This window comes from Eptesicus fuscus, chromosome 15 (assembly GCF_027574615.1).
Source record: "Eptesicus fuscus isolate TK198812 chromosome 15, DD_ASM_mEF_20220401, whole genome shotgun sequence".
Taxonomy (NCBI): Eukaryota; Metazoa; Chordata; class Mammalia; order Chiroptera; family Vespertilionidae; genus Eptesicus; species Eptesicus fuscus.
The window spans coordinates 62,725,786-62,750,981 of NC_072487.1; the positions used below are offsets into that span (position 1 = coordinate 62,725,786).

The following is a 25,196-nucleotide window of genomic DNA, read 5'->3' on the forward strand; positions in this document are numbered from 1 at the left end:
TCACCGGGGACCCCGCGGGGCACAGCAGAACCGGGCCCAGGTCCTGCCGAGGGCCTCCTGGACCTCCTTGTTGCGGAGGCTGTAAATGAGCGGGTTGAGAGCTGGGATGACGAGGGTGTAGAACACAGATGCCATCTTGTCGGTGTCCAGGGCGTAGCTGGAGCTGGGACGCAGGTACATGAAGGTGAGCGTCCCGTACAGCACGGCCACGGCCGTGAGGTGGGAGCCGCAGGTGGAGGCCGCCCGCCCGCGGCCCTCGGCCGAGCGCATGCGGATCACAGCCCCGGCGATGAAGCCGTAGGACACGACGATGGCCAGCACCGTGGCTGTCTGGATGAAGCCGCAGAGGGCGAAGAGGAGGAGCTCGTTGAGGCTGGTGTCGTCGCAGGAGATGGCCAGCAGCGGGGGGATGTCGCAGAAGAAGCTGTTGACCTCCCGGGAGCCGCAGAAGCTCAGGCGGAAGGTGAAGGTCGTGTGCACCAAGGCGCTCACTGCGCCCCCCAGGCCCGACGCTCCCAACAGGCTCAGGCACAGACGCCGTGACATGGCCGTGGTGTAGAGAAGAGGGTTTCCGATGGCCACGTAGCGGTCATAGGCCATGGCCGCCAACAGGCAACACTCGGCGTCGGCCAGCCCGGCAAACACAAACATCTGGAGGGCGCAGGCTGTGTAAGGGATGGTGGCGCGGGGCCGCATCAGGTCCGCCAGCATCTTGGGGCCGATGGCCGAGGAATAGCAGGCATCCAGCAGGGAGAGGTGGGCCAGGAAGAAGTACATGGGCGTGTGGAGCCGGGCATCCGCGCGGATCAGTAGCACCATGCCCACGTTCCCCAGCAGGCTCACCAGGTAGACGGGCAGGAAGACCAGGAAGAGGGTCAGGCGCAGGTCCCAGCGATCTGTGATGCCCAGGAGGATGAATTCGGCAGGGACCACCCTGGCCCAGGTGACGTTCTCTGGAGTCATCCTGCTGGACAGAGACGGAAGAGGGGCAAAGCGAGAGGGGAAGGAGAGAAAGGTCAGGGTCCTCTTGGAGGAGAAAGCACTTGGTTTTGGGAGTCAGCTACACTTGCGTTTCAGTCTTAATTGTGCAACAAAATTGCTGTGTGACCTTGGACAAGCGGTATCACCTCGTACACTAACTTAGTTTCTAACGCTGAGACATCACACAATTTGACCTTCCTAAGCACAGGAACCTTGTCTGTCTGCTTTACTTTTAACGCATTCAAAAGTGAATTAGTTCCAAGGACATTGCCTGGCACATAGTAGGTGTTCAATACGTATTTGTTAAATGGATGAAGTGTTTGTGTCCCTCACCGCATCGAGCATTTTGGGCCAAGCCTAATTCTTTCCTCTATACTTAGGAACACAGAATTTTAGGGGTCTTCCCCTCTTCCTTGGTGGGGTCCCTGGTGGAGTTCGGACAACCTCTAGGGGAAGAGAAAACTTGGGGGTTCCAGCTCCACCCAACTACATGTTCTCCATGAGTGATGTCAGCTGACTGGCTGGAATTCTGCATCTAGAAGTCAGTTAGTGGCAACCCCCTGTGTGTTTCTGTCTGTCCACATGGAAAACAAACACTACTCACCTTCACAAAGTGATGAGTGGAGCTGTTTTGAGCACCTCTCCATTTCTCCATCTGTAAAATGGGAACAGTTAGGCTTCAGGGCTTTTAAGTTGCTATGGAAAATTTGAGCTCAAGGACCTCCAAACTTCAGTTAAGTAGCTGTTACGAAGTGTGTGTGTGTGTGTGTGTGTGTGTGTGTGTGTGTGTGTTTACGCACAAAACATATAGAGTTAATTCTCCATTAATTTATCTGTTTCCTTATTGCCCAGGAGGAATGAGTCTGACAGTCTAGGGTATCTTTCCCTGAAGGTAAGAAACCTGAGTTCCAAAGAAGGAAGGAGACTTGTCCCAAGGTATACTGCGATGAAAGGGTAGAATTAGGGCTTGAGCTCAGATGTGCTCCAAATCGAACTCTTTTTGTCTCTAAGCAAAATCCCTATTTTAGGTCTCTTAATAGAGACCGAGTTTGTTGTTGCCACTGTCTTGCCTCAGTCCTCTCATCTTTAGATTGAGAAAAACACACCAGATCAGTAATTTCCAGTCTACTCTGTGGACTTCTGTTGTTAGAATTACCTGTGGAGCTTTATTAAAAAAAAGTGCACAGTGCCCAGAAATTCTTATTCAGCTGACCTACAGCAGGGCTCAGAAATCTGTACTTGAAAAAAAAATATTCCGGGTGATTCTTTAAAAATAAAACAAAACACACACACATTTTTACTTAATGTTGATAGTATTACAGATATCGCCTATCCCTCCCCCAGGTGATTCTGATATGCATTTTGACTTGAGACCCCGAGCAGCAGAGCTTCTCAATCCTCAATGTGCATAGGAATCACCTGGGACTCTTGTTACATGCAGATTCTGTCTCAGAAGGACTGGGGAGGGGCCTGAGTTTCTGCATTTCTAGCAGACTCCCAGGTGATGCTGCTGCTATTGGTTTGAGCACCACAGATGGAGTAGCAACACTTTAGATTATCTTGGACAGTGTTTCCAGCTCTGACACCTTAGGATTCTAGCTTCCTAGGGGGTTCTCTTAGCCTCTTAGCTGTCCTCTCTGCTGAAGTCTGGGTTGGAGTGATCCTTTCTCTCCAGGCTCCACTATACTCATGAGCACATTTAAGTCTGGTGAGGCTGACCTGGTATTTCTCAATCCGGGGCTTGCCCATTTCCTGTCAAGTTTGAGTTCTTAGCTCATTCTTCCCTGGCACACAGGCATTTGATATGTCTTGGTCCAGACACCAGCTGCTGTCACCATGACGGTGTGTGGTTATTGGGTTGGTAGGACATACCTAGAAGGTAGAGGTGGAGACTTCTTCTGGCAGAGCAGCTCCAGGCCAGCTTTTAGGGTGAGCATGGCAAGGGGAGATAACAGGAACATGTCCCTTCCCAGAGGTAGGAACAGGGGGGTCTTATACACTCTCCTTGGTCCCTGAGGAAATGGCCTCTTACTGTTTTCCTCCTGACTCCTCCTTCCCTCTCCTCTGTTCTTTGGATGCCGTGGAGACTCTCTACCCACATCCTTTGGGGACAGGTAGTGGCAGGGGAATGCCAGGGATGACTCACTTTCTGGTGCTTGGAGAGGCTGGGAAGTTTGGGCTGAGTGGGTCCCCAGACTCTGTGTGGGGAAGACAGTCATGCTACTTCGGTGGTCGGCAAACCATGGCTCGTGAGCCACATGTGGCTCTTTGGCCCCTTGAGTGTGGCTCTTCCACAAAATACCACGGCCTGCGCAAGTCTATTTTGAAGAAGTGGCGTTAGAGAAGTTTAAGTTTTAAAAAAAATTGGCTCTCAAAAGAAATTTCAATCATTGTACTATTGATATTTGGCTCTGTTGACTAATGAGTTTGCCGACCACTGTGCTACTTTGGCTCACTTTCTCTACCCATTCTTTGGAATCAATACATTTATTATGCATTATGATCTATACAAACAAATTCTTCTGGTGGTTCTCCTAATCCTTTACACAGTTTCTCTCGCCTGAAATGTCCGGCCTCTTCCTTGCCTGGAAAACGCTTGCTGTTTGTTGCAGAATCAGCTCAAATATCACCTTCAGCTTGAAGATTTCCTGCCTCTACGGCAGAGCCACTCTTTCCCTCTGTGCATCTTGGAGATGCATATACATATAGAGCATGAATCCAACACAGACAAGGAGACATGATTGTTGGAATATGTCCCATCCACCCACCTCTGCCATGGCTCAGACTCCCACCACCTGGTTGGAAACAGGAATGAAGTGTAACAGTCTGATGCTGCAGGAGACTGGAAGAAACCTGAGGCCAGGGCCAAGGCATGAGGTTAGTTAGCACTCAGGAAATTAAATCAGAACCCTTGGGGGTGGCATCAGGCAGAGGCAATTTTTAAAAGCTCCCAGGGTTGAGAACCCCTTAGCATGTCCATCTAGGATTGAGAACCACTCCCCAAAAGATGGGAATGGGGCTGAGCCTGAGGTTAGGGCTGAGTGGCTTAGCCTCTAGGTAGTAGATGGTTATGGAGTGGGAAGCTACAACCTGAAATCCCCTCATTTCTATGTGTATCTTATAGCTAACCTGTCATTCATGTTAGCAGAGTGTTCATTAGTTGACATGACTAATGTTTATTGCACTCTTCCATGTTCTGGGCTTAAATTTAATGATGAACCAAATAGCCATGGTCTCTATTTCCCCCATGGTTCTTTTTTTTTAAAAATAATTTTTAAAAAATATATTTTATTGATTTATTACAGAGAGGAAGAGAGAGGGATGGAGTTAGAAACATCGATGAGAGAGAGAGACATCGATCAGCTGCCTCCTGCACAACCCCCACTGGGGATGTGCCCACAACCAAGGTACATGCCCTTGACCGGAATCGAACCTGGGACCTTTCAGTCCGAAGGCCGTCGCTCTATCCACTGAGCCAAACTGGTTTCGGCTCCCCCATGGTTCTTATAGGGAGAAAGAGGAAGAATCTACACTAATACAAGAGAAAGATGCAAATTGACCGTACCTTCCTGACACCCACCAGCCAATCAGGAGTGAATATGCAAATTAACACAACAAAGATGGCGGGTTACTTTGCATAAACAGTTGCCAAGGGGATGGGGGTGGGGCAACAGGTGTTCTGCACCACCCCAGCAGCTCCGGGCCTCTGGGCCACGTGGGAAGGTGGAAAGGAGGCTATGGGTCAGAGCAAAGGCAGAAAAGCGGCTCTGGGCCGGAGCGAAGGTGGTGCCGGCAGCCAGGGTAAGGAAGGCCCATTCTTGCATGAATCTTCATGCATCGGGCTTCTAGTTAACTAAATAAAAACACAGCATAGCTCTAGCCGCTGTGGCTAAGTGGATAGAGTGTTGGCCTACTGAAGGGTCCCAGGTTTGATTTAGGTTAAGGGCATGTACCTTGGTTGTAGGCTCCTGGTTGGGGGCATGTGGGAAGCAACCAATTGATGTGTCTCTCTCACATCCATGTTTCTCTCTTTCTCTCCCTCTTCCTTCCTCTCTCATTAAAAATCAATGAAAAAATATCCTTGAGTGAGAGTTAAAAAAAAAAAAAACAACACAGGGGAGAGTGTTTCAGGCTGGAGTAATGGCGTGTGCAAAAAGGCCTGCAGGTGGGAATGCAAATGGCACATTTGAAAAATTGAAAGGCCAGTGGGGTTGGAGCTTAGAGAATGATAGAGATAGAGGTGGCTGAGCCAGAGAAGTAGGTAGAGACTAAAGAGTGGAGCTTTACAGTCCATGCTAAGTTTGTTTTTTTTAAATCCTAAAAGCTGTGAGTTGCTACAAAGAGATTTAAGGAATGGTTGAGGCATGATGAAATGTTTGTTTCAAAAGATCACTCTGATTGCTGTGAGCAGAAGAGATTGGAGAGGAGACCAGACAGGAGCGTGGTCATAGTCCAGGATAGAGGTGATGGCGATCTGGTGAAGAAAGGGCTCATGTGGGACTGGGAAATCAAAGCAGCAAGCTGCTTTTGAGAAGGCAAGATACGAGCGAAGCAGGTGAATGCCATTTGAATTCAATGTGTCTGTGACTCTAGAAGGCATGGCTATGGCAGAGACAGCAGAAAGAGAGTACCTCTAGGATTTTGGCCCCTGCTCTGGGAGGAGACAGAAATCTGACCCCCATAGAGCAATAGCTCCTAGCAGTGAACACAGGTAGAGCCTTCCATGAAGGAATAGCATATGCTGGTGAGAACTTTCCTTCCTGCCTAGGATGGGGTGAATATGTCCCATCCACCCACCACTGCCATGGCTCAGACTCCCACGTTGACTAAAGGTCATGCCTATTTGCAGCAGAGGAGCACCCTGTCCACTCTCTCTAGAAATGTGGGTGCTACTAGTCCTGTAGGTCCTACAAATTACTCTGCCTCTATTTCTGTGACCTGTGAGAGGGAATGGGGAAAATTCTTGCTGATGCCTGGTATACAGGTAGAACCCACCCACATACATTGCAGTCACTATTCAGCCAACACTGACACCACCTGGTTGGAAACAGGAATGAGGTGTAACAGCCAGGGGGATGATAAACTCAGAGAGGTTTGGCTGGTGATCATTCACTAGTGATCTAGTGACCAGTACTCTTAATTCACCTGCTATTACCAATACTGGTCCAGCAACCCGGCCTTTGGCTCACACTGTCAATAACTCTGAGCATGGTATTATTTCACTGCGACTCAAACGTACACAGGAAGCTCATCAAACTGCTGACCAGGAGACTCCTAAAAATACCACCATCTGAGCCATGGGTGGCTATGCTCAGATTTGGGATGGGTTCATGCGGCTCACCCTGAGTTATGGACATTTGAACACCTGGGTGCCCATATGTTCAAAAAATAAAAAAAATCACTCCCAACAAAACCAACCCAACTGTACCAGGGGTATGAGTTGGATATTATCAGAACTGTGTAGCCATTCTCTTACATTAAGGGACAAAGACTATTCTGGCACTGACTGGTCGTGTTGCCCAGGTATATATTGGGGAGCTGCAAAGGTGATCCAACCTTTGGCTATGGCTTCCACCCAAGTGGTTGGGTCGCTGTACCCCGGTTTTCCCCTGAATACAGGGGAGAATCCACTCCCTACATGATAACAGATTGCCAACTTCCCTCTCCGTAGGGTCAGATGGACACATTCTGTTTTCCACTGAGAATCATTTGGCTGCTGTCTTTGTTCTCGCTATGGGCCTGGGGCAGGGGGTGTGGAGGTGGGGGTGTGGGGGGCATGATAGCCAGCAAAGCCTGTCTTTACTGGTGTCTCAGATGAGAGAAGCGTCCTCCCAATAGAAGGCATCTATGCCAGCATCCCAACAGGGTGTTGTGAGTTTAGACCTGATGATTCTGCTAATGCATCTTCTTTAGCAAATCACCTGGGGACACAGGTGAAAACCCTGAGTAATCCGACCCCCAGGCTGGGGGACTTCATAAATCAGTGATCAGATCAAGGGGCGCTTGGTGGAAAAAAAAAAAGTTACTTATTTTGGGAATTATTATCTTAATCTGTGTTTTCTCTTGCATGTGCCTACATTATTACTGTTGCGTCTCCCTCCAGAGCAGTCAGCCGCCACAGGATCCCCCTGCATGCTAGTGGCACCCCTTGCCGAATGCTCGGGGCCCACTGTGGAAGAGCGTGTGTGGGGGGCGTATCAGACTGTAAGAGAGGTCATTGGGCGGGCGTGACCCAGGCTGACCCGAGAGCTGCATCCGGGCAATGGGAGGCTCCGCGACGCCCCTGGCCTAGGACCGCGGGAGCCATTTTGAAGGATGCGACGTGGTATCGAGACCCCCTGGAAGATGCACATGACGGACCCCTTTAAAGCCTCCGCGTAAACTTGAAGACTCTGGCGGCGCAGGAGCCGGAGCCGGAGCCGGAGCCGGACGGAGGTGAGTGCCTCGCTTGTTACACTCGCCACCGACCTGAAGCGGGCGGCCTGTTCGCCTCCCCGTGCTCCGCGTTCCGGAATCAGTTTGTGAACCCACAGGTGCGTTTTCTATTCCTCTCCGCTGTGGCTGCTTTATGGAAGTGGACGGTTTTGTGTGGGGGTGACTTTCCTATTTCCCTTTAACCCCCCCACCCCCGCCCCTAAAAAATATATGTATTTGTATTGATTTCCGAGAGGAATGGCTCCCGCAGTGGGAACCTCCTGGAGAACTTGCAGTCCGAGGCCAGGGCCGGGGGGCGCAGCCTCCCATTGCCCGGAGAGGAAGGGAGAGGGAGAGGGAGAGGGAGACAGAAACATCAGTGATGAGAGAGGATCAGTGACCGGCTGCCTCCTGCACGCCCCCCACTGGGGATGGAGCCCGCAACCTGGGCCTGTGCCCCGACCGGGAATTGAACCGTGACCTCCTGGGTCGTACGTCGATGCTCAACCCCTGAGCCAGCGTGGTCAGGCTCCCTTTACTTTTTTTTTTTTTTTTTTAATTCTCACCCCAAGATATGTTTTTATTGATTTGAGAGAAAGAGAGAGAGAGGGGAAGGAGAGAGAGAGAGAGAAACATCGAGTGGTTGCCTCCCGTGCGCACCCCCACCGGGGATGGAACCTGCAACCTCCAACCACTGAGCCACCCGGCCAGAGCCCCCTTTTACCTTTCGTGAGCATTTCCGCCAATATATCTTTCCTGTCAGTAGTTATGTTTTGGCTTTTGTCTAATGTAGGACCTGAACTGATACCATAGCCAACAGAAAATTTCAGTGGTTGTGTGCCTTTTAGGTTGTTTCTTTGGTTATTGTTATTTTATATCCTTTGGTTATTACAACTAATGCTACTGTGAGCATTCATGTACAGGCTTTTGTGTGGACCTACGTTTCCTGTTTGAAGGACGCAGGAATGGAACTGTTGGATCCCATGGTGACTCTACGTTTAACTTTTTGGGAAACTGCCAAAGTGTCCGTTTTATTTTACAATCTCACCAACATAGCAAGGGTTCACCTTTCTCTCATTTCTTGCCAACATTTTGATATTGTTTGCTGTTTTGTTATAACCATCCTAGTGAAAGTGAAGTGGTATCTCATTGTGGTTTTGATATGCATGTTACTAATGACTAAGGATGTTGAACATTTTTGATGGGCTAAATGGCCATTTGTATTTTTTATTTGGAGAAATGTCTATTCAAATCCTTTGTCCTTATTTGTTTTAATGTTATAAAATAAGAACCATTTAACCCATGATATCTATTTAACAGATTTATGCTTGACATCCATTTTCTAGGCACTGGCAAGTATCATACGGATGTTTTTTCTTTGGTCCATTTTAAATTTGGATTATTTGTCTTCTTTTTATTGAGTTGTAAAAGTTCTTTATATATTCTTAATACAAATATCTTTTCAGATATATGACTTGCATATATTTTCTACCTTGCATTGGGTTGATATTCATTCTTTCAATGATATTTTTGAAGCATAGACCCTATTGATTTTGATGACATCCCATTTATCCACGTTTTCTATTAATGCTTGTGCTTTTGGTGTCATACCTAAGAAGCCATTGTGTAAGATAGGTCATAAAAACTTACTCCCATACTTTCTTCTAAGAGTTGCTTAGTTTTAGTTCTTACTAGTACATTGAAGTCTATGATCTATTTTGAGTTACTTTTTGTATGTGGTGTGAGGTAAGGATCCAACTTCATTCTTTTGCCTTTGGATAACCAGTTGTCCCAGCAGTATTGGTTGACCACACTGCTCTTTGTCCACTGAGTTGTCCTGGCAGCCTTGTTGAAAATAAATTGACCATAAATGTGAAGGTTTATTTGTAGACTCTTCATTCTATGTCTTTGATCCATACGCTAGCCTTTTGCCAGTATAGCATTGTCTTAATTATTATAATTTTGCAGTGAGTTTTAAAATCAAAAAGTGCGAGTCTTCTAATTTTGTTGTTTATTTTCAAGAATGTTTTGGCTATTCTGGGTGTCTTACATTGACATAGAATTTTAGGATCATTCTGTCATTCTGTCATTTGATGTGGATTGCACTAAATCTAAATTGTTTATTAGTTCTAATAGGTTTTTTTTGTGCTTATTAGGAATCTTTAAATATATAACACCTGACATCTGCAAATAGAGATAGTTTTACTTCTTTCTTTACAATTTGGATGCCTTTTATTTCTTTTTCTTACTTAACTGCTCTGCTGGAACCTCTAGTACAATGTTGAATAGAAGTGGCAAGAGTGGACATCTTTATTTTCTTATTATCTTTTTTAATAACTGAGTTCCTTTTAAGTGTAGTTATATATATATATTTAATTAAAATGGTTTTTTTCCACCCCTCTTTCCTCCCCTTTGGCAACTATCAGCTTGTTGTTTATATCTATGGGTCTGTTTTTGTTTTGCTTATTCATTTTTTTTTAGATTCCACATATAAGAGAAATCATACAGTATTTATCTTTCTCTGACTTGTTTCTCTTAGCATAGTACCCTAAATGTCCATCCATGTTATTGCAAATGGCAAGATTTCATTATTTTTTATTGCTAATGGAATATATACAGGAGTGGTCATCTTAATGTTATTCTTGATCTTATCAGGGCAGGAATAGGAAGGCTAGAGGAGCTCACAAGAAAAGCAGATCATATGATCATATACAGGTGGTTAGAGTGGACTGGTGTGAGAAGTACTTTTTTGAAGATGATGTGGGACTTAAAAAGGGTGGGCCTGGAGTAGGGGAAGGTGCCATAGAGGGAAAAATAGCATTCCAATAAAAGGCTCTGAGGAGATATGTGTGTGGTATATGTGAGTGAATAAGAGTTCAGATGCAGTCAGCATCCCATTTTTAAATAATTATGTGACTTGAAATGGGGAGGAAACTCTTGTAGGAAATGAGAGATGTGAGGGAGAGAATCATTTTAATATTTGATATATTATAAAAATCACATTATTTCAGTAAAAAAGTAACACATTGTATACTAAAAACCAATGAACTGTATACTTTAAAAGGATGAATTAAAAAAATGAAAACAAAAAAAGGACGAATTTTATGGTATATGAATTATATCTCAATAAAACATTGAAAATAACGCATCACACTGAAAGGAAAAAAGACAATTCATATGAACTCTGCGTAGAGGATTTTCTAATGATAACCCTGGCAGAAGAATCACAAGGAGGTTTTAAAAATTGGTTTAATCTATTTAAATTGAAAACTTATGTATGTCAAAAGAACAAAAACAAAACAAAAATGAGGGATGAAAGGTGGTTGGACAAACCTTTCTTACATTTGTACCATATGTAAGAAAGTGTAATTTTAATATAGAGAAGTCTTAGACAAGTCTTTAAGGTAATCAAACGACATGAAGAAATAATTAACAGAAGAATAAAATTTATTTACAGGCAACAATCAATTAGTAAGTAAAAAATTAAACAAAAAAGAGGTACCTTTTTTGGCTTGTTGTATTTGCAGCAATTCAGTCAACAATTAAAACAAACAGTACTGGTAGAATGCAGAGAAAGGAGGACTCTCGCAGAATGTCAGTTGGAATGTAAATCATTAACAGTTCATAAACTCTTGGCAACATGTATCATGAGCCAGAAAAATGTTCCATCCAGCAACTTCACGTCTAAAGTTGTAAGCACCTGGGGAAGACTATATAAATGGTTTACTTACAATGATTTCCATTGTGTTATTACTTATAATAGTAAGAATAATTAGAAAAAGTTAATAACTCAAAATGGAAGAATATATAAATATGGCACTTGCTTCTGCTATAATATTAATTATGAAATGTTTATTAATATTAAATAATAATAGTGTGGAAACATTCATCTTATAAGATCATGTGAAAAAATCAGCATCTTCACAATATCAGATAAAATAGAGAAAAGGCCATAAGGGTTTGTGTAAAGTATTTACAGTGTTTTGTTTTTTTTAAAAGAAGGGATTTACATTTTTTCTTTATATTTTAGACATTCATTGTAATGACACAAATGATTTCTCAGTTGGAGAAAAACCAAAACAGAGTTTAAAAAGTAAAGAATAAAGGCTGGTCACAGCTAACAAATAAATGAAATCACCTGTGAGAAGCAAAGATCCAATCCCAGATATGTGACAGTAGATAAATTTCTTAATCTTTTTATGCCTAGCATCCTTTTCTAGAATCTTCTTGCCCTTTCAGGCCACACATAGTTTCTGTGTACTTGGTATCATATTCTCCATATTAAGACCAATGAGTGAGTTTCTTCCAAGACAGGGTCAAAATTGAAGCCCAGTGACTTGACTGAGGTCCTGACCTGCCTAGTCTTGACTTCATTTCTTGTGTTGGGGAAGAATTTGCAGTCCTACATGATGCTCCTGTTGGGTTTCCTCCTAGAAGCCAAGGGTTTGCTGGCATTTTTGGTTTTCCCAACTCTGGATAGAATCTGCTTGGATACATATACCCACTCATCAACTCACCCCGTAGGGACTGCTGGTCACTCGTTCTCTCCCGGCTGCAGCTGTGTCCTTGGCCTCTTGGCCCAATTGCAGCTCTGCAAAGTCAGAATCTTCATTTCCTTGCATCTGCTTGTAAAACTCAGCGTCCATCCTATTTTGAATGCGAGTCTTTCAGTTTATAATGGTCAAGTCCAGTGAAGAAGGCCTGCTGAAAAGTCTGGGCTTCTACTCTGGGGAAGGAATTTTATGGGGTGGAACATCTTCCCCAGCTCAAGAGTCTCCACAATGCCCCCTTCATGTCCCTGTTCCTCAGGCTATAGATAAAGGGGTTCAGCATGGGAGTCACCATTGTGTATACCACAGACGCCACCTTTCCAGTGTCTGCTGAGTAGGAGGACGAGGGCTGGAAATACACTAGAAAGACTGTCCCATAGAAGAGAGTGACCACTGAAAGGTGAGAGCCACAGGTAGAGAAGACTCTGTGTTTCCCCCCAGCAGTGGGCACCCTGAAGATAGTGTGGATGATGTGGGCATAAGAGACCAGGACACATGTGAGAGGGACCACACCCGCAAGGGCTGCTTCAGTGAACATCATGATCTGAAAGATATGGGTGTCTGAACAGGCCAGTTTGAGGAGTGGGAGAAGATCACAGAAGAAGTGTGGGATGGAATGGGAGGCACAGAAAGAGAACTGAGACATCAGGAGAGTGAGTGAGAAGGCCAGCAGGTGGGAGCAGAGCCAGGATATAGCGACCAGCCCCAGGCAGCGTTGGGGACACATGATTGTGGTATAGTGTAGAGGAAGACAGATGGCCACATAGCGGTCATATGCCATCACAGCCAGCAGGAAGTCATCCAGCAGGGCCAATGCCATGAAGAAGTACATCTGCATGAGGCACCCAGCGTGGGAGATGGTGTGGTGCTGGGTCTGGATGTTGATCAGCACCTTGGGGACAATGGAGCAGGAGAAGCAGGTGTCGATGAAGGATAGGTTGGCCAGGAAGAAGTACATGGGGGTGTGGAGGTGCTGGTCAGAAGCTATGGCCAGGATGATGAGCAGGTTCCCCACCAGGGTGACCAGGTACATGCCCAGGAAGAGCCCGAACAGGAGGGGCTGCTGCTCTGGGTGTTCAGAGAAGCCCAGGAGCAGGAAGTCAGAGACACTGGTTTGGTTTCTAATTCCCATTTAAAGTAAAACATTTGGAGGAAAATCTTGCTTAAATATACATAGACTCCAAAAAGTTGTATCATTCAAAGCCTTTCATCTGTTTTCTGCATTCTTTTCAGAGGTCACAGAGTTGCACTGATGTCTCTTGGCAGCAGGCTTGCAAACGTGTACAGAGGTGAGGTCTATGGACAATGATAATGGGAGATCCTGTTGAGTGTGACCTTCACATTTTAGCTCTCTAGTACGTTGGCCTGTAGACCACCTGGATGAGGTCCAACTGGAGATTAGATGGGAAGAAACTTCCTAAGTTTTAGTCTTCCCCACCTGCCCCTTTTCTAATAGGAAGCTATCAATTTCATAGGCTTGTGAAATCTGAATAATAAGATATCTGGCCTAGCTGGTTTAGCTCAGTGGATAGAGCGTCGGTCTGCAGACTTAAGGGTCCTGGGTTCGATTCTGGTCAAGGGCACATACCTCAGTTGCAGGCTCCTCCCCGGCCCGGGCCCTGGTCAGGACGCATGCAGAAGGCAACCAATCTATGTGTTTCTCTCACATTGATTCTTCTATCTATCCCTATCTATTCTACTCTCTTTAAAAAAAAAAACAATGGAAAATATCCTTGGGTGCAGATTAAAAAAAAAAAGATATCTTGGGGATATGTATTTACTAGAAAATTATTAAGCACAGGTTTCTCTTTCTGTGTCTCTGTTTCTCTCTCTCTCTCTTTCTGTTGCTCTGTCTCATGTGTAAGGTTAGAAAAGAAATAACTAATTACATAGATAAGTCATAGCTGAGACTTAGATATTCTGGGTATGATGGGAGTATCTTCTCTCTTTTTCTTTTGAAGACCCATGAAATGAGTTAATGTAGATAAAATTACCTTATAAACTCAAAGGCATTTTGCAAATGAAAGTTCCTCTCATCATCATCATCAGTTCTTTGGATGTTGGCTTTGATGTCCTGTAGAATAGATGGGAACCCTTTCTGGCTGTGTTAGCCTCAGCAACTTACACAGCCTCTTATCCTGAGCTTCAGTTTCCTAGTCTGTAAATTATGTGCTTACTTTGTACACTTACTGTAAATAATCAAGGATATGACATATTTAAAGCACTAGCATAGAGCAGGCTTTCAATAAATTGTGAAAACAGTTATTAATATTGCTAGGTAGATAAAATGGAACCTGGGCTTCCTGATGCACTGGAAGTTGTTAGAGAACAGCTCTAAACCCTCATTGCTTTTTATATGTTGGGTAAATTATTTTCTTCCTCTGTACCTCATTTTCTTAATTTGTGAGATGTGGACATAAACCTACAGTATAGGACTGATGAAAGCATCAACATGCCGGAATCAATTAAAGGTTTATTTCAGACTCTATGATAGAAAATCAAAATGGGAGATTTTATCTTATGCATTTGGGTGGTGTGGAAGGATGAACACAGGGGCAATGTCAGCCTATAATAATGTCATGCTCTTTGATGCGGTGATAAAACACACTCCCTCTGGATCTGACAAACCCTCATTTGTCCACCAGCCCCCTTGTGTGCTGGAACATTGAACAAATTTGCTCAGAGTTTCTGGCCTCAGTTTCTGCATCTGCATGAAGGGTATAAGAACAATACCTAACTCGTAACATTGTTGTTAGAATTAAATTAGATAAGGATCGTACAGAACTAGAACTAGTTTATATCAAATGCTGGTCCGATACTAGTTTTTTTTTGCTATTATTGTCTTTTCTTGATGGCGTTAACAAAAGGAGGATGCTTTCTGGAGTGACCAAATAATCCTCTGTGTTTGCCCAGGACTTTCTTGCTTTTAAAACTGAACATCCCTCAGCCCTGGGTAACCTGGACACTTGGTTACCATCTGTGGGAAATTGGACTTTGAAAACTGTTAAGTTTCATATATAGAATTGTAAGTGCCATTGCCATCAATATCATCATCATGATCCTTGGGTGGCAAAGGCTCTGACCTGGTGGTACCAAGATAAAGTATTCACTTTGATATGTGCAGACCCAGGTTTGAGTCCTAGCTGGGTTATCTTGATCAAATCATTTAACTTCTCAGAATCTCAATTGTAAAATGAGCTTAAATAAATCTACCTCAAATAATTCTGAGACTCAAGTTAAAAACATGGAACAGGGCTTGCTGAACTATGGATTTTTGTGGAGATTGTTACTCTTCTTGGGTGGTGGCATAGAATGACTCTGAAAGTCACTCATGATCAAATGGGCTGAGAGTGAGTTTTCCATGCATAGCACAGGGGTCCTGAGCACTGTTGTTGTACAGTTTTAATGCATTGGCCAAAGAAAGTCCTTGGGGATGACTGACCAGCATTGACTTCAGGCTGGAATTTTAGGGAGTTCATGAATATTAAATCAAGACCCTCTTCATGGTGGTTCAGAGAGCGAGGTTATGTCTGACTGAGAGAGAGGAAGGGGCAAGAAAGGAGGGAGAAATCAGGTAGGAGATGTGTGTGTGTGTGTGTATGTGTGTGTGTATGTGTATGTGTGTGTTGTGTGTGTGTGTGTGTGTGAGTGAGAGAGAGAGAGAGAGACACCAGTATCTCTCATGTCTACTCTCCTCAGGTCTTACCTGGAAATTCTGACCATCCTCAGATCCCCTCACCATCACCAGGTGTTGGGTTTGCTCCTCTCTTTGGTTTTTCTTTCTTACTTCCCTACAAGACGAAGTTTTCTTCCTTTCCTCTAACAGCAGTACAGGACTGAAGACCCGGGCTGGAGAAACCAGTGCTCAGGCACAAGAGCAGGAAGAGCTGTGGACTTTTCACAGGCAGTGTCTCTGGGGACCCAATCCCAGACCTCCTAGTTAGAGACAAGATGGGGCAAATGTCCAACTTTCAGCTGTCCCCTTTGGGCCCTGGATTCCTGAGTCCCAGCAGTGTGAGGAACACCTTTGTTTCAGTGTGACCAGGCATGGGAATCCTGAGAGCACTGCTCTTCGTACCCCCTTCCTGGGCATAGGAGTGGGAGGGCTCCATCTCCCCCTACCCTAACCTGGTATGGAGTCTGTTCTCTCTAAGTCAGGATCCAGTCCTCATAAAGAAAACCTATGTATGGTATCAGATGGGTTATGAGATTTATCAGGATGATCATTTAGTATGTTATATAACGTATAATCACTGGGTTGTACACCTAAAACTAATATAATATTGTATGTCAACTGTAATTAAGTAAGAAATAAAAAAATTGAAAGAAAAGAAAACCTTTCATTGTGTTTAGCTAATCATATACTTTACATAGTGTTCTTCTTGACATTTCCAGTCTAATGACAATGCTGTACACCAGAAACCAATCCTATATAGTAAAAGCATAATATGCAAATTGACTGAATGGCAGAACCACCAGTTGGCGGGGGGCTGGGCCGGCAAGGAGGCGGCACCAGGGCAGACAAGACGCAGTGCCAGCAGGCAGAGGGAGGGGACGGCGATTGGGGGGGGGGGGGGCGGCGATGCAGACAACCAGTGGTGGCAGAGGGGCGATCTGGGTGTGTGTGGGTGGGGTAAGGCAGAGCCAGTTGGCCATCACCTAATTGGCCTGCCCAGTCACCTCCTGCAGAGGGAGGCCAGACTTGGCTTAGGCCAGACCTAAGTCGTCAGTTGGACATCCCCTAAGGGCTCCCAGACTGTGAGAGGGCACAGGCCGGGCTGAGGGACCCCCGAGTGCATGCATTTTCATGCACAGGGCCTCTAGTACAAAATAATATTGAAAGTAAATATAATTGAAACAAGAAGAAAATATTTTATTTACCAGCAAATAAGTAGAAATAAGTGAACTGAACAGATTTGATATAGGGTGGGTCACACAATCATTGTCTTCAAATTCCTATAGTTCTGTATGTAGAAAAAGTGAACAAATGTTCTCTGGGATATAAGAGGGTAGAGATATGGCTCACCTATAAAAATATGCTGAGGTCATAAGGAATTCTCTGTAAATATTTATTGGTGATTCTTATATGACAAAATTATTGCAAATGTGGTGGCTAAATGGTGATTCTTCTAATTCTATTATTTCTTCTAGTGACCTGGTGCACGAAATTCATGCACATTAAAAGGGAATTAATTAGAGGAAATATTTTATTATTGCTATTTGCTCTTTCTCTATAATAGAAGTGTCAGAGATGAAAGAAAATTAGTAAAATGTATATGAAAATCTTCCTCCTGTCAGAGTCTGGGGCACACCATGGGAACCAAAGTCAAGTCCCCACCCACCCACGTGCGCCTCGAAATCGTGTGAGACCCAGCCCCAGCCGGCCCCACCCCCATTGGGCTAGATCCAGATCCGGCTGGTCAAGCCCCACTGGGTGGGGGGCATGGCCTCAGGTGGCCTGGCCTGGTGCTGGGACAGGGAGTCACGGCCTAAGATGCCCCGGCCTGGGCTTTGGGCTGTGCCTTGAGGTCCCCATCAAGCCCTGCCAGGTGTGGGGCGTGGCCTGAGGTCCCCTGTCAAACCCCACTAGGCAGGGGGTGCAGCCTCAAGTCCCTTGGCATGGGGCGGGGTGTGTGGCCTGAGGTCCCCCAGCCTGGGCTGGGGCAGGGGGCATGCCTTAAGGTTCCCGTCAAGCCCCGCTAGGCGTGGGGCGTGGCCTGAGGTTGCCCGGGCCGGGGAGGGGGGTGCAGCCTGAGGTCCCCTGTCAAGCCTTGCCTGGTGGGGGGCTTGGCCCAAGGTCCCCTGTCAAGCTCCACCAGGCGGGGGGCGCAGCCTCAGGTCCCCTGCCCCGGCCCAGCACCATGCAGCCTCAGGTCCCTGCTGATTGCTTGTTAAGGCTCCTTACGGGAACTCAGCCTCTGCTGTGGGCACAGCCCTCTCGTGTTATGGAATCCCTGCCTCTGCTGTGAGCACAGCCATCTTGACCGTTATGGCGTGGCAGTCAATTTGCATTTCCCCTCTTTATTATATAAGATGTTTATTAGGTGTATTCTCCTATAAGAAGGGACTTACCCTATTTCCCACTTTATTTATTTATTTAATTTTATTTTTTTTGTATCATTATGGTCTCATGGACACTTACTTATTCTCTTGAGTTATAATTCATTACCATTATTTATTTTGTAGCTTTAAGCGTTTTCATTGGTTGCAAGGATTCTAAATGATCTCAGAGAAGCCAACTAGGAAATACTATAACAGAAACAAAAGGAGTGAAAACTAGAAACTAAAAAATTGAAGGAAAGTTTACCCACAGGAGGTGGGTCAGGAGTGGGACACAAATAATGGGGGGTGGGGCAGTATAGATGTTGGTATACAGACTAAATAAAAAAATAAAATGCAAACTGTTTATACATTTTAAAACCCATGAGTTTGAATTGATAGCTCCAATTCTAGTTTAACACCATAGAGTGTTTTCCAGTCTCTCCTTTCCCATGTACAGAGCTCCTTTCCCCGAGAGTAAGAGTCACGATCTTTTCCTCAGTGTTGACTTATTTGCTGAATCTTTGGATACATGGTGAGTTGTTTCAGAATCTTGAACTCATACTACAGTTAATAACATACCACAGCTTAAAACTTTGTTTTGAGTTTTTTTTTTTTTTAATTGTGAAAGTATATAGACAAAATTCTGGGTTCAAGAACAACTTAGGTTATTTATTTTTCTTTTAAGTGTAATTATGGTGTTAATTTAAATTTTGTTATGTTCATTTGACTTGTTTTATTCTATTTTGCTTTACTAACCACCTTTTCTATTCATGTTTTACTTGCAAAAGGCAACATAGTCAAAAGTACACAAATAATTCTACCAATCTCCCCATCACTTCTGCCCCACCTCCTGTAGATAAAAAATCCTATTAGTTTCTGATTTATTCTTCCTGTGCTTCTTTTTGCTCAAATGGGCAGACAGGTGGATATTTTATTTCCCTTCATTTTTACATGAGAAGTAGCACGCTATAAATGCTCTTTTACACATTGCATTTTTTTCATTTAGCAATATATCTTAATATTTCTTCGTATTAATTCATAGATATCCTTGTTCTTATTTTTTCACAGTTGCAAAATACTCAGTTGATGTTCTATAGAGACTACTTTAGTGATCATAAAATGAGATATTGCTGATGAGTGTCCTAAATGGTTCAAATGGCTAGAGTGGTAAATTTTATGTTTTGTATATCAAACTACAATTAAAAATTAAAGAGAGTGTAAGAATTGATCTCTTAAGAACACAGGGAAGAATCATAAAACAATAATAATAATGTATGATTAAGTTAATGCAGATAATCCTTGGGTTACGTCGAACTCTACGTATGTCGTTTCGTGGTTACGTCGCCATCTCCCATTTATTTATATACCGTATTTTCTGGCGTATAAGACGACTTTTTAACCCAGGAAAATCTTCTATATGCCCAGTCGTCTTATACGCCGGAAAATACAGTATATAAAAAAAGTTCCATCATTTCTATGTATGTACATATGTGCTTTATGTTTTTATTATTTATTTACCACAAGTAAAGGTCAGGAATTGTTATCTTTCTTTTAATTTTTTTACCTTTTCACTTCATTACTGCTGTGTATGTGCTCCACATGAGTGATGTAGGTGCTTATGTAGGTGAGTTCTGACTTATGGCGAAAATCACGTTACATCGCGTCATAGGAACAGATTTCAGACATAACCCGAGGACCTACTGTAGAGGGAAATGGATTAAAATATACATTTAATCAAAAGGGATGAAGACAAGAGAGAATATATGTGAAACATGTATCAAATAAAAAATATAGTCACATGGAAAATATAAATTAAAATGTATTATGATTACATTAGATGTCAAGAGACGAAATTCTCCAGAAATACAATAATTGTTGCTCTATATAAGATGAGCAATATCCAGCATTACATTGTTAATAATGGACACTTCAGAGATATAAGGAAAAAGAAAAGTTTAAAGTGATGGAAAAAATATACAATTTAAACCCTAACTGCAAGAAAGTTGCATTTTACTACCTATTCTATACTAGTATCTATATCTGTATCTGTATATTTATACCTATACTAGAGGCCCGGTGAATGAAATTCGTGCACGGGGGTGGGGTGTGTGTTCCTCAGCCCAGCCTGCACCCTCTCCAATCTGAGACCCCTCAAGGGATGTCCCACTGCCCTCTCACAATCCAGGACTGCTGGCTCCCAACTGCTTACCTGTCTGCCTACCTGATTGCCCCTAACCACTTCTGCCTGCCAGCCTGATCACCCCCTAACCACTCCCCTGCCAGCCTGATCGACTCCTAACTGCTCCCCTGCCGGCCCGATTGCCCCTAACTGTCCTCCTCTGCCGGCCAGGTCGCCCCCAACTGCCCTCCCTGCGGGCCTGGTCACCCCTAACTGCCCTCCCACATGGGGGTGGCCATCTTTGACCACATGGGGACAGCCATCTTGTGTGTTGGAATGATGGTCAATTTGCATATTACCTCTTTATTATCTAATCCAATAATAGACAAATATGCAAATTGACCGCACCTTCGCTACACCCAAGCCACGCCCACCAGCCAAGCCATGCCCACCAACCAATCAGGACGAGCATGCAAATTACCCCAACAAAGATGGCGGCTAATTTGCATATCAAGACAGTGTCGAAAGAAGCCAAGAGCTGCAAAGGGGAGTAAAGCTTCGAAGAAGCAAGCAAGCCAGGGGGGCGGGGGGGAGGAGAAGGGAGGAGCGAAGTCAGGGCCGTGGGCGAAGGGAAACGAAGGCGGGCTGGAGGAGAAGGCGGGGCCGGCGACAAGGGCGGGGCGGAGGCGGGGCCGGGGGCGAAGGGAAACACGGGCGGGCTGGAGGAGAAGGTGGGGCCGGCGACAAGAGCGGAGCGGAGGCGGGGCCGGGGCCGGGGCCGAAGGGAAACTCGGGCGGGATGGAGGAGAAGGCGAGGTGGGCGGCAAGGGAGGAACGGAGGCAGGGTAGAGTGCAGCAGGAAATCCTATTGCAGGATTTTTCCTGCAACGGGAAAGCTAGTATAGATATAAAGTACCTATACTAATATTAGAAGTAGATGAGTAGTTAAGGTAAAGCCCATTTATAGAAATATCTCCTAATTATAAATGCAGTGGTGTGCTTTTGTATATATTTTTTAAATGTCTGGCTCTCTCTTTAAAAAAAGCCTTATTTTGTAGAATATGCCATTTTTCATAGTGTAATTTTTCTTATCATGGCTAATTGCAATCTACCAACATGATGTCTCTGAATGTCAGTTGGGAAGAGATCTATCCTCACAATCAACTTGAAGCCATCAAAAGCCAGCATCAAAGAATAAGGTAAAAAAAAAAAAATTCACCAGAAGCAAATCATGAGACTAAATTAGTATGTCATCAAATAACATAGTATAAAAAATACATAAGCAAAAATTGACACATCTCAAAGGAGAAAAAGACAAATCCACAACTATAATTGTGCAATATATTTTGCATAAGATTTTGCGTATATCTTATGAGGTGATGAACAAGCAAAACTTACTAATTGGGAATGTAACATTACTAACAATCATGTAGCAAACTTGACCTAGTTTACATATTAACCACACTGTACATTAAAACATATTCTATTAAAGTTATATGGAGATGTCGACTATTCAGTAATTTTAGGACATGTATTTCCCTTGCTCCTGACTGCAACCAGAGGATTTAATGATTGCCAGTAAAGAACTTAATTTTGACACACATCTCTAAGGCCTGTTTTATATCTCTGTTCCTCAGGCTGTAGATGAAGGGGTTTAGCATGGGGGTAACTACTGTATACATGACCGAAGCAATTATGTCTTTGGAACCCCATGATGAGGAGAAAAAGTAAACACTAACAAGTGTCCCATAGTATAAAGACACCACAGAGAGATGGGAGCCACAGGTAGAAAAGGCTTTAGAGAGTCTCTTAGTGGAGGGTACCCTCAGGATGATGGTCCCTATACGGATATAGGAGCCCAAAGTAACACCAAGACACAAAAATAAAATCATTCCTCCCTCAGTGAAGATGACCAGCTCATTGAGGGAGGTGTCCGAACAGCTCAGCTTCAGGAGTGCAGCAAGTTCACAGAAGTAGTGGGTGATGGCATTGTCAGCGCAGAAAGACAGTCGGACTAAGAGGAGGGTGTGCAACAGGGCAATGCCACATGAGAGAATCCAGGAGCCAGCCACCAGCAGCAGACACACCCCCTCCCTCATGACGGTGGTGTAGTGCAGGGGGTGACAGATGGCCACGTACCTGTCATATGCCATCACAGCCAGAAGAAAATTGTCAAGAGTACCAAAAAGTATGAAAAAATACAACTGAGAAATGCATCCCACACGGGAGATGGATTGTTGCCGAGTCTGCATGTTCCTGAGCATCTTAAGGACAGTGACAGATGAGAGAGAAATGTCAGAGAAGGCCAAGTGGCTGAGGAAGAAGTACATGGGTGTGTGCAGGCGGGAGTCCAGCCTGATGAGTAGGATGATGAGCAGGTTGCCCAGCACCGTGGTCAGGTACATGCCCAGGAACAGGGTGAAGAACATGCCCTGCTGCCCTGGCGGGATGGGGAGCCCCAGGAGGAGGAACTGGGACACGCTGCTCTGGTTCTCAGGCCTCATGCTGCTCTTCTGTCTCCTGGGGATGAAGAAGGTGTGGGCATCTCAGGAACCTAGAAAGACAACCACGACATCTCATCTCATACTGTCATTATTGGGAAAACCACTCATTTTAAAATACTTTTATATTAATTTCTCACACCTATGGATGTGTGCCTCTTCCCTCCCTCCCATTCTGGCTCCAGGAAAACATTGAGCCCCCAAAGTAGTCACAAGACCTCATCACACAGAAGTAAGAGGGGTTTGCTCTTTATTCAAATATTACTATTAACATCACGTGTGTGTAGGAACCTCTACTAAGGACTGAAATGCAGCTGTGAACAAGGAAAGCAAGTTGCCTACTTCTATGAGATTAGATCTTGATGAGCATGGAGGGATCATTTCTACACCAGGCCAGAGCCAAACCATAATAATTCATTGTGGCAGGAATAGAAGTTGAGCCCCTGCAAAGTGGTGTCGGTTGTTTCTGCCTGAAAGTAATGTGAGACTCCAGTGCTGAGTGGGCGTTGTTGGAGCATTGTCAGACTTCCTGTGAACCTGCCTGCTCCCATTGACCCTCAGCTGTAAACTCAGGGACACTCTGGAAATGGGTGGCCATTGAAAGCCACTTGATGCCAGAATATCTTCAAAACCAGAATAATCCACAAAGTATCTTTCATAATAATGCTGAACATTTAGATGAACATTTGGGTACCAGGCTAAGGACTTTACCTACATTTCCTAATTAAATCCAGACATCAGCCTTACATTTCCAGATTTTAAAACCTCTTCACAGCTACTCTAAGGATTTGTATTCTTTGACCTATTTTAGTTTTTAAGAAATAGAAACATAAATGACACAAATTCTGTAGGCACACAGCAGTACAGCAGGGACAGAATGGCACACAAATACACGTGTGTATATTAGTATCTGTTACATGTGAAATATTATTACCATTTTCTAGAAATTAAAACACACCAATTGTTAGCTACTTCATGGGGTTCAGTCTAATATGTCTGTGTGATCAGAAACCATGCTCTTAAGTGTTACACAGGGAAACTTCCCTTTTCTTGCTTAGGAGCCAAGCACAATATATTATTTTAGAGCTGTGAGGACCCAGAGTTGTCCAAAATGTTTTTATTCCCTTTACTAGATAATTTTATTCCTTCATATTTATTTACTTTCCAACTGACAAAAAAATTCTCAAATACATTAAGATTTATTTATGCAATAACTATTTACTGAGAGTGTCTGCAAGATTCATAAAACTTGTGTCTCCCGTTTTATAGACGTGAAAGTGAGACCAATGTTTTATATAACTTCCGCAAGATCTTATCACTATATAATGGTAATTCTGCCCAATACCTTCACACATTATGATGCCTGGAGTTTATGGTTAGTTTGTTTGTTTCCCTGGGATGTTTAGTAAAAATAAAGAAAAGGTTGGAAAATTCTGAGCAACTCAGTCACACTCAGGTACATAAAAATGATAGCAGATCCATTTCAAGAAACAGGGTGTTGCTTAGAATTTGAGTATCTTAGGTAATGGTGCCCCAGAAGGAGGACACTTTAGGAAACACTTGAGTCATGGATACAGATCACGCGCGCGCGCACACACACACACACACACACACCCCTACCTGATGGGAGAATGTAAGTCACCCCTGACCAAATTTCCATCCTAAAGTAAGAATTGCCAATATGTGGTTCATCTCATAAACACTCATATGCATACATACAAGTCAGAATTAACACAAAGTTGGACATACACAACATACAATAATACAACTTTCACCCCAAAACACACTCACAATGCACATCAACACACCTGCTTCATGCTGCACCTGGTGAACACTCACCTCACCACATATACATAACTCAAACACTACACACACCTCTCCAAAATCACACAAGACCAGAAACAATTCAATAATCTTACAAGAAACACACAATACAACACATATGCACACCCAGCCACACTCACTACAACCGTATACACTCTCCTATTAATGAGAGTGTATTAATAAGCTTCCCTCCTTCTGACCTTCCCTTTGCTGGGGGAGGGCAGTCAGCATGGGGCAGTTAAGTCTATTCAGTCACAGGCACAATCATTAAACCACCACCAACACCCATGCATATGGTCACACACACACATGTCACATACACACAGAGAAAATCAATAATATAACTTCCAACTCTCATACAAGAGAGTGTCACCCACAGGCACAGCTCACATGTTCACAACACGCTGCTGAGCAGAGGTCTAAGCTCTGAGCTCATTTTGGTTCCTTATGAGGTCAGCATCTTCTTGTCCAGCAGCAGAGACAGCAGTCTCACTCCCGATGCTCAGCTGTGATGCCAGTGTTTATGATCACAGACATGAATCAGGAGCCTCTAATCACACATCAGGAGGCTGATAACTTGGTCTACATATGCTAAAATGAGACTGTGAGTCAGATTCATAGCACATGCACACACAACTATCAAACAGCACATATGCAAGCATACACAATACATGCACACACACAGAGTCATGGACACAGAGTCTCAAACATGAACCCCCTAGCATACAGGCAGATCCATCACCAAGGGCAGATTTCCAGCTCCTC

General features: G+C 44.2%; 3 protein-coding genes across 3 annotated transcripts; all 3 read right to left on the reverse strand.

Annotated features, from left to right (window-relative positions):
- LOC103303929 (olfactory receptor 5C1) lies at nt 1–963 on the reverse strand. Its single transcript, XM_008160908.3, has one exon. It carries the CDS (start codon nt 961–963, stop codon nt 1–3), a length of 963 nt encoding a protein of 320 aa, XP_008159130.1.
- An 11,172-nt stretch (nt 964–12,135) lies between these two features.
- LOC103303940 (olfactory receptor 1G1-like) lies at nt 12,136–13,077 on the reverse strand. Its single transcript, XM_008160917.1, has one exon. The coding sequence runs from the start codon at nt 13,075–13,077 to the stop codon at nt 12,136–12,138; it is 942 nt and encodes a 313-aa protein (XP_008159139.1).
- Nucleotides 13,078–21,671: 8,594 nt separating this feature from the next.
- LOC103303941 (olfactory receptor 1J4-like) lies at nt 21,672–25,059 on the reverse strand. Its single transcript, XM_054727147.1, has 2 exons — nt 25,024–25,059; nt 21,672–22,619 (listed from the first exon to the last, which is right to left on the reverse strand). The coding sequence occupies exons 1-2, from the start codon at nt 25,048–25,050 to the stop codon at nt 21,672–21,674; spliced, it is 975 nt and encodes a 324-aa protein (XP_054583122.1). The 5' UTR covers nt 25,051–25,059.
- Nucleotides 25,060–25,196: the final 137 nt, after the last annotated feature.

Coding starts and splice junctions, on each gene's coding strand:
- LOC103303929 (XM_008160908.3), bottom strand. CDS start 963: ATGACTCCAGAGAACGTCACCTGGGCCAGGGTGGTCCCTGCCGAATTC.
- LOC103303940 (XM_008160917.1), bottom strand. CDS start 13,077: ATGGGAATTAGAAACCAAACCAGTGTCTCTGACTTCCTGCTCCTGGGC.
- LOC103303941 (XM_054727147.1), bottom strand. CDS start 25,050: ATGAATCTGACTCACAGTCTCATTTTA. Junction 22,620..25,023: donor TGACTCACAGTCTCATTTTA/GCATATGTAGAC, acceptor CCCAGGAGACAG/AAGAGCAGCATGAGGCCTGA.